The 9,426-nt window shown below is 50.5% G+C and overlaps 1 protein-coding gene across 2 annotated transcripts in view; it reads left to right on the forward strand.

The window, feature by feature from the left end:
- The first annotated feature begins 6,581 nt into the window (after positions 1–6,581).
- Positions 6,582–9,426, forward strand: part of JAML (junction adhesion molecule like) — a 6,158-nt gene continuing 3,313 nt past the window's right edge. Inside the window, exons 1-2 of one of the 2 annotated variants that reach the window (XM_017738439.1) lie at positions 6,582–7,069; positions 8,813–8,858. In XM_017738439.1, the coding sequence (XP_017593928.1) occupies positions 8,822–8,858 (37 nt within the window). In that variant the 5' untranslated portion in view covers positions 6,582–7,069; positions 8,813–8,821. The other variant, XM_017738438.1, reaches the window with a different exon arrangement.

A 9,426-nucleotide genomic window follows, 5' to 3' on the forward strand; every position in this document is an offset into this window, starting at 1 on the left:
AGGCGGTGGGCCCTTGGGAGGGGGTGGGAAGCCTGGGAAGGGCCGGCCGGGAGCGGTGGGAGGCTCGGACAAAGTTCTTCCCGGGAGCGGTGGGAGCCTCGGGAAGGGCCGGAGCATCGCGGTAGCTGAACGGGGCAGAAGTGGCTGCACACGCTGGAAACAAGAACTGAGAGCCCTTGGTGCTGTGGGGAGACTTTTGACCCGGTGCGTGTGAAATTCAGGCGCTGTGGCAAGAAACACAGAGCAGAATTGCATTAAAGTACCCAAAGCTGGGGGGTTGCGACTCGTCAGAGACGCAGCTGATTCCATTTCTCGGCTCTTGGTCTCCACACCTGAACAGCTGTGGTGGTACTTCCCAGGTACTTTATTTGGAGCCCTTTCCAGCCCCACGGAGAATAGGTCAGGGAAGTTTGCTGCTTTTCTTCAAATTTCAGTGTGGGGGAGGGAGGCCCTGCTGTGCTTTAGTCTTTGAATTTTGGTTGACCTGCACACGTGTCGGTATTTCTGGGACAATTTTGCATCTCACAGGTAACAAGAAATTAATCCCTGCCTTTTGTGCCTGTTCCATCAGATGTCTGCAATGTTCTTTCCCTGGAAATTAAAGCCAGTCCTAAAGTCCGAGCTTTTGTGGGTGAGCAAGTGCTGCTGAAATGCTCCTTCAAATCCAGCTCCCCCATCACGGAGAGCCTGCTGGTGGACTGGACCTACCGTCCCCTTGCTGGGGGCCAGATGGAGACAGTAGGTGGAACAGGGCCAGGCCTCTGGGCATGCTGAAAATCTGAATTTTCTGTTTGCTTTGCTGGGCTGCTGCCTCGCTTTGTGGTTTGGGAGTCTCGTTGTTGCCTTCCTTCCCCTGTAAAATTCCTTTGGTGTTCTCTGGGTGAAAAAGTGTTCTATGTAAAGACAAAATAGAACAATAATGATAAAGTAGATAAATTTGTGGGTTTGCCACAAGTGCTGCATTGTGCGCTACACAGAATGACTGTAAAGATTTGATTGGTAGCTTTATTTCTCTTATATAGGAAATACCCTGCCTGGCTTCTTAGTGTGTCATTATTCCTTTATTTTTGCAATGCAACAAGCAGTTCACTCTGCTTTCCTGGGTGAGTGTTTTATTGCCACAATTATTGCCTTTACCTCCTTGCAGGTTTTTCATTATCAGTCTGTTCCACACCCCACAACAGCGGGGAAGTTCAAAGACAGGATATCCTGGGTTGGGAATGTTGCTAACGGTGATGCTTCCATCGCTATCCAAAGCCCAGTGCTCAGTGACAACGGGACGTTCATCTGCAGCGTGAAGAACCCTCCGGACGTTTATCACAACATTCCCCAGACAGTGCTGGTGGTTACAGAGCGGGGTAAGGCTCCCTGCCCAGAATTTGGCCTCACCTATGTGCTAGAGTTGCTTTCTGGGATCTTGGAACCCTGAGCATCATGTGGGAAATGCTCCCTGGAGTTCTTGCTGGAGTTTCAGCAGGGGTTGCCTCAGCCCCGCTCTCTGAGCTCAGTACTTTGAGAGCTACTGAATTGATTTGGGGCAGGAAGGGACAGGGGAAGCTGTGGTGATAACAGGAATCAAAAGCGTCCCTTTGTTCAGAAGTTTCAGCCTCCGCAAATTGTGGCAGAACAAGTTAAACATTGAGGAAACGCTGGCCTAAAAATAATCTCCACATCACAAGCGCTGATTGTCAGTAATAATTTCCTCATCTGCCCTGCGTGCCAGCCCTGCCCCAAATTCCCAGCTCAGCTGTGCTGATAGAACTGTGTCGTGCCCTGCCTTCCTCTGCAGTGGAGGCGCCTGGCTGGGCTGGGTTTGGGGACGGGAGCCCCGCAGGTGTGGGCACTGGAGCCCTGCAGATGTGGGGACAGGCTGTTTCCAGTCTGCCAGCCCTGTGTTTCATGTGAAAGGGCCACCAAGCAGTGCTCTGGGTGAGCTTTTGTGCCAGAGGCTCAGCCAAGCTGTGTCTCACTGCTTTTCAGGCCTGGCCTTCCAGCTGACCTCAGCAGCTCTGCTCTCCATCCTGGTGTTTCTCCCTTCCATCCTCGTGGTCATTCTGCTGCTGGTGAGGATGGGGAGGAAATTCCGGGTGATGAAGGAGAAAGGAAAATGTGGCTACAAGAAATCCTCCATCGAAGTGTCTGATGAGTAAGTCCTGGCTGCAGGCTGGAGCCTGTATTTCCACTTCAGGGTGTTGGCGCAGGCACGAGGGATGATTTCCCCACTGTCCTGCAGCACAAACTGTCTGTGGTTCAGTCACTGGTATCTGCTTCTCACCCAGCAGTGGGAAAGCTTTGGGAAATTCCTGTGCTGGAGCATAAACCGAGTGAGTGCACATCCCCTTTTCCTGTCGTTCGCATTTTAGCCTGAGTCAGCACAGTGTTTTGCATGGTGAGCTTTGTGTGTTGCATTTTGTACTGAAGTCGCCATAACAACAAAATAAACCCGATAATGCTACCTGTGGTGGCCTGAGCAGAGATGCCACATACTGAAGGAGCCTTGGAGACTGAATTCCCTTCTGCTCAATTCCTTGCAGAATGATTTTTCTTTTTTTTGCTGCAGTCTCTGAATCTTTTGATTGGTGGTATAAGATTTGCCAGCCAAAAAGCAACTTTTGTTTTAATCTTTGTGGCACTTAAGTGAAATATCTGCCTTCAAAAGGAGGCACCTGGCAGCTTTCAGTCCTTTTGGCTTTGCTGTGTGGAGTCAAAGGCTTTTCCTCACGATGAAAAACCTTCAGTTCCATGTGGTGTAACCAGAATTCAGTCCACAGGAGATACCGGAATGTCTGGGGGGGAAAAGTCCAACCTGATGCCGTGCTTTTCCTGCAGGCCTGAGCACACAGACACAGCCGGCTGCGGGGGAAAACTCAGGGAGTGGTGCCTGAACTGTGTGGTAAGTGAAAGTTGGTGTTTTCACAGAGGTTTTGCCAACTGGGATGCTCAAAGAAGGTGCTAGGAGCAGCAGGTAAAGTGTCATAACATCTCTGGGTGTCCAAGGTGTGTCCCAAATGGCTCCTGGGAGCTTCCCAGCTATAGGGACTGAGAACTGCTGGTTGTAGTGGTGGGGAAGCTGTCATGACATCCATCAAATTGATTTCTCATTTGACTTGATTGGAATCAAAGCTGTCATTTTAAGAAGAAAAATCAGGGCTGAAGTGCCAGCTGCTGTGAGGTTTCTTTAGGGGCTCTGTGTGAGCAGTTTGGGGTTGGCAGTGCTGCAGTGGGGAAGGCAGGCAGGCGGTCACCCCCCAGCCCCCCGTGTTTCTGCAGAGGCGGTGGAGATCTTCCTCCTTTCACCTCGTTTTCGTTATGACAGAACATTGCTAAACCCTTGTGGTTTGTTTGTTTGTTTCTGCTTTTTGTTTGTTGTGCTCTCTGAAGTGGTGGTTGCCTTCTAATTCTGCTCCTTCCCTTCCCACCCCAGCAGCAGCTCCTGTTAATCAGGTGCCTTGTGCTCCAGCTCCTGAGTGTCTTTGCCATCTGCTGCCCTTGTTTTGTGTGAGTCCTGTGTGCTGGAATCAGCAACCACAAGCATGGCACATTCCAGAGTAATGCCTGCTTTGAGAGGGCTTTCATTCTTCCACTGTGTCCTGCAGAGCAGATTTACCTCAGGGGCACCTTTGAATCTCATGAACGCAGTCAGGATGTGTGTTAAGGAGGATTTAAATATGTGTTGCTCTTCTAATGCCAGTGATTTAAAATGTCCTAAATGCCCAAGCCTTCAGACAGGCGTGTGCTGATGGTTTCTATTAGATCCAGGATGAAAAACAGGCAATTACGTAAGTTGAACATAAAATATTTACAGTTCTGCATTAGACACAGCAGGTACAGAGCTGCAGTGTTGGGAACGAGGCTTTGGAGAGGTGCAGGAAGCAGGAAATGCTTTGTGCCAAAGGCAGAGCTGCCTTGGGAGGTGGAAAGGCTGTTCCAGGTGACATTCTGGGAATCAGGGAAGCACCAGGTGGGGAGATGGGAAAGGATGGAGCCCCAGTTTGGTGAGGGAAATGCTGTCAGGGAATGGGAGATCTTAAAAGTTGAAAAATGTCCTCTCATCCTTTGGGAGGAGTCAAATTGGAGCGATAAAATCCTGCTGCTTTCATGTAGAGTACTTTGTCAGGTGTGATCCTTTGCTGTCTGATACCACACTATTTATCTGATCAGGTCTCTGAGAATGCTGCCCCACTCACTTCAATGATTCTGCATTTTTGAGGTGTCTCTAATGTGCTTTTTCAGGCTTCGTATGTGACCAAGCAATTAAAATTGCAAAGCCAATGGAAAATCTCTTTAGGCTCAAAAAGTCTGGGGTGTCAGTGAGATTTCCCTTGTAGAGCTGAGGTGTTTGGGTGAGTTTCCAGCTCAGAGCTGCCGAGCTGCTTGTGGGGACACCATCAGATGAGTGCTGTGGTTAGAGCAATGATGGGGTGTCTGTCAGGGCTGAGAAACAATAATTTGTGCTGCTCAGGACTGTCTCTGCAGGGTCGTGCTGCACTTTCTGGTTCATCTTTAGCTGCTGCTTCTCTTGAAACACGTTTCACTTGTGGGTTATGCCATGGTCATTGTGTCTGGGAGAGGTCAAACAGATTTAGTGCTTATATTTATATTTATATTTACAGCAGTGTTTTTGCAAGTCCTCAGGCTTGTTCAAGCACAGCAGCATTTCTGGGAAGAGTTTAGGCTCTTGCCAGCAGCCCAGCCAGGCTCAGCATTTGGCTGAACTCATGACTTCATTCATGTCTTCACACATAGTTTCTCTCTCCATGTTCCCTGTTCAGGACACGGATGAGGAAGATCCATACTGATGGAAGACTGAAGCTGTGGAAAAATACTAAAATTTCAGCACTGAAAACTGTGGTTAGATCCTTCCAGAGGCTGCTGGATAACCAGTGCAGGTTGAAGGATGTGCTCTGCTCTCTGTGGATTGGAAGAATAATGCTGATGGGATAATTCACTTCTATTTAAGCACAAAATAATGATTTTTTTAAAAAAAATCTTTCTAATACATTGGGGAAAAGAAAGTCTCTTGCCCTCAGATCTGCAGGGCCTACAGAAGCCTCAGTGCCTACAGTGCCAGCGTGCCTTGGTTTACCTGCAAATTGGTTTTGTTTATTGGTTTGATTTTTTTTTTTTGGTGACATTCCTCCTTTCCTGAGCCCTGGAAACCCAACTTCTTGAAGTAAAGGCTGCTCCAGCTCTCTGGGCTGCTTGCCTTTGGGCACTGACAAGGTTTATTCTCAGTTTTTGTGGAACATACTGACTCAAACCAGTTTGATGATGGTATCTGGCATCCTCTGTCTTGGAGTGAAGAGAACCTACTGCTTTTGAAGTATTTTTTGGTTTATTCAGCTGCATCACTGGGTACCTCTCCTTCTACTTGTAGAAGTGAAGCACAATTCATAGAAAGCTTTTTTTTTTTTCTTCTTCTTTTTTAAATCAGAAATGCCAATGGGGACTCTGTTTCTGGGGACACACAACCCCATCTACCTCAGCCATGGACTCAAGCACTGCCCAAAGGAATGTTCTGTTTGCAGTAGTTGTTTTCTTCCTCCCTTCTTCTAGGACCCATTTTATGGAAATGTTTAATTGTGCAGCATTACTTCCCCTCGAGGAAGGGCATTTCCTCTTTCCCCAGCCTTGTCCAACAGTGAATGGCAGAGAGCAGAGGAATTCACTCACTCAACCCCTAAAAAGCTGCTGTCTTTCTGTATCAGTCAAATATTCTCCTTTTACAGATGTGCTACAGGTTTGCTGTTGATTTTGCTGTGCAATTACCAATAAATTGCATTATTTCATTCTGGGCTGTGGGTCTCTTTATTTGGCTAAATAGAGCTGAACTCATAAAACTGCCATCCTGAGGTGTAAAAATTGTCGTGTGATGATGGGTAAAGGTTTTTAGGGAGCAGATTTAACCCAAAAGGGGACAGGTACCAGGTCCCCCCTCAGCAGCTCTGGGCTGGCTGCAGGTTTCAGGTGTGGTGACGTTCCCACTGAGAAGTAGGTCAGCTGTAGATCTGTGCCTCCAGATAAAGAAATAAAATTTTCTCCTGTCTACTATAAAGCAATATTTAAAATGTCTGTGCTCCCTGGTGACACAACACCTCTGTCAGCCAAAACATTCCTGGGAACGGTTTTTGGGGGGATTGTGCAGCCTGCAGGAAGTGGCTTTGCTGTTCCCCTCTCAGCACTCACACCCACATGACTTCTCTGTGAAAACCAAAGGCTCTTTTTTGCTGCAAAATGTTGGATTTCAGCTCTGCCTCCTTGGCCATGAGTGTGTGCTGGATCCTGGGCAAAGCTCCCTGGTGCAAAGCTGAGCTGCCACCTTGGAGCTGTGACTGGTGCTGAGCTTTCTCTTCCTCTGCCGCCCACATGGAAATTTCTCGGTGCACCATGCAGAACAGGGCGCTACTGGAATGGAGAACAGGAGCTGCTCTGGTGTTTCAAGGAAAGAGGAAGGGTGAAAATGGCCTTTCGAAGTGGCCAGGAGGGGAAGCAGTGATGAAAATCAGTGGCTGGTGTGTGTTTCCGAAGGAAGCAGCTGCCCATGCTGTGCCAGGCAGGCCCAGGGGCCCTTCAGCCCCTTGAGGGGTCTGGCAGCAGCAGGAGGAAGGCACAGCCCCATCACTCAGTGTTGCTGCTGCCTCACTGGGACAAGATCCAGCGTGCAGCAGTGACAGCTCTCCAACCAGCTCTGAGCCCCGAAAAACAAAGCAGGAGGGAGCACAGGGTGTGGGCCAGCAACCTCTGTGTCCTGGACTGGTCATCGTGACTGGTCAGGCCAGTCTGCCCCGCTGGGCCTGAGGCACAGCCGTGCCTGTGAGCTGCCTCCTGAAGCTGCCCCTTCGCCCCTCTCAGGCAGGTGCACCTGCAGTTGGTTTCTCCTCTCTGGTGCACATCCTAATTTGCTGTTCCGCTTTCTCTTGCGTGTGAAAGTGACCACCAGCCTCAACCTTAAAGAAGGAACTGCCAAGAAAGGTCTTGCATATGCGACCTCGGGATGATTCAGAGTAGCTGAATCAGTCGCTGAAGAAGCCTTCATGCTAGACAAGCTGGCTTCCCCAGGCCACACTAGGTGAGTATTTTTTGCTGTAATATTTATTCCTGGATGCTTTTTCATTTGTTTTTCCCAGGAAGAGAACCAGGGGAGCGGAAGTGCTGGCGACTCAGATGCCACGTGCAAAAGCAGGGAGATGTGAAGGCCACACGGTGTCCGTGCCCTTTCTCCCCTGATCTCTTTGGGAGAGGCTATTTGGATGTGTCAGCACTGGCACACGCCGCACAGCTGGTGAGTGGGTGCTGGCTCCAGCTGGTGCCTCCCAGCACCCTCCCACTGCTGTGTGGCACAGGGGGAGACCCTGCAAAATGTGTCCCCAGACGGGACCAGAAATCCTTCTCGAAAACAGGGCAATAAATCCAGCAAGGACTTGGTGGCACATAAAGCCCAGAGCCCCAGCAGCTCAGCTGCAGGGACTTTTTGGAGGTTCTGGGCATACAAACCTCAGCTTTCTGCAGCTGAGGACTGTTTGTGGAGCTGGCTGCTATTTTGGCTGCTGCACAGGGGTGGTCCTGGGAGGGTGGAGCTCTGCAGGTTTTGGCAGTGTCTCTGGGAAAGCAGGATGCTGTGTCTGCTGCCCTGAGCTGTGCTGGCCGTGCTGAGGGCCCTGGGGCTGGGCAGCAGTTGTGTTTGTAGGTCGGGTGTGCAAAGTGTGTCACGGCAGAGCTGCACAGAGCACAGCCAACCACGCAAAAACCCAACCCCAGAGGGCTCCTGTGTTTTCAGAGGCAGGTGGGAGAGGATTCCAGAAGGTTTGCTGCCACTTCTCAGGATATTTTGTTTGTGGAAAGGGCAGGGTGATGAAGGTACAAAGCTGTAGTGACTTTCTCAGCCTAGAACTGATCCAAGGGTCCCGAGCAGCTGATTCTGGGCCTGGAATCCCTCACTGTGGCTGACCTTTAGATCCTCTTGCTTGCATGATGGAGCAAAGAGAGAGAAGCCACCAAGATGCCAGAGATGATTCAGCTCTTGTCTTTCTATTTCTATTTCATTTCTGCAGTATTGGAAAATACGTGCTGGTAATGGCAGCCTCAATTCCAGCTTCATGTGGGGCAGGAGAGCTGCTCTCAGTAACTTTTTACCCTTAAATAAGTTTGGAATGGCCGCAGCTGGGGTTCGTGGAGCAGGGACAGGGCAGCAGGGTGCTGCCTCTTGCCTTCCTTTGGACACTGGCTGGCACATTCCCGGTGGTGACAGCCAGTCCTTCCCTGGGCTGCAGGAGAGTTCTGTGATGTGCAGGAAGGAGATGTCAGCTTTATTCTGAGAGATGTGGAGCAGGTCAAGCTGAATCCAGGGACCAAGTGTGGCACTGCTCCAGCAGAACCTCTCACCGTGTGCAGCACCCAGGGGCAAGGATTTAGTTCTGGAGTAGGGGGTCTGTGTTTTAGAACCAAGCTTCTCTGATTCTGTCATATTAAAAACCTCCGATTGCTTTGGGAGCAGAGTCAGCACCTGCGAACATCTCAGCTCAGATGTCAGAGGCTCGACCCCCAAACCACCGGAAAGATTCGTGACTTAGGAGAAAACACGAAGGGGTTTAGGCTGAGCCCTCTCCCCCACGCTCGCTCTTCCTCTCCCGGCTCAGCGCGGTCTCACAAACCAGAGCCCTGCTCCCTGCCCCCTGTGCTGCGCTGACTTTCAGCCTCCCAGCCTCAGAGGCTGCACATCACAGTCTTCCTCTGACCTTGAGCCTGTTGCCAGTCCTTGGTGTCCTGCCCCAGGGGACACTGGAGCATGTGTCACCTCTGCTCTTCTTTTCAGAGTGAGAAGATGTTGCTGAGCCTGACCCTGCTGCTGACATGGCTGGGTGAGCACTAAGTTTTATCTCCCTCTGCTTTCCCCCCTGCCTTTGCTGTGAGACCCATCAGTGCCTCTCCTCCTGTGGTGAGAACCCCTTGGGGCTGCTCCTCTCCTGGGTGCCCGTCCCTCCTCTGGCCCTGCGTGTGCTCATCTCCCCTTCCCACAGACCTCCCCTATATAGGCTGCAAACTGCACTGGCATCCCTGGATGTGTCCTGTGTTTAGGCTCCAAGGCTTTGAAAGAAGCAGAACTGCTTCGCCAAGTCTAAATACAGGGAGAGGTTTCCAAGGTATTGATTTTGGCTCTGCTCAAGGCAAGGAGCTCCCTTGGTCCTCTCCGCTGGCAAATATTTGTCATTTTCAGCTCCTCAGCTGGTCAAGACCAACAGAACTTGTTTGGGAAGCTGCAGCACTTTGCATTCATTATTTACAGGGCTTCAGACAAACACTTGGTGCTTGGCCAGGGCCCAGCCCTTGGTGGTTGTGGACAGGCTGAGCAGAGTAGCCCAGCCATGAGGACGAGCCTACCTGTCTGAGCAGCTCCTGCTGGATCAGCTCAGCCAGCTCTCAGCAAAC

The sequence above is a fragment of the Corvus brachyrhynchos genome, unplaced genomic scaffold (genome assembly GCF_000691975.1).
Source record: "Corvus brachyrhynchos isolate BGI_N302 unplaced genomic scaffold, ASM69197v1 scaffold46, whole genome shotgun sequence".
NCBI lineage: Eukaryota > Metazoa > Chordata > Aves > Passeriformes > Corvidae > Corvus > Corvus brachyrhynchos.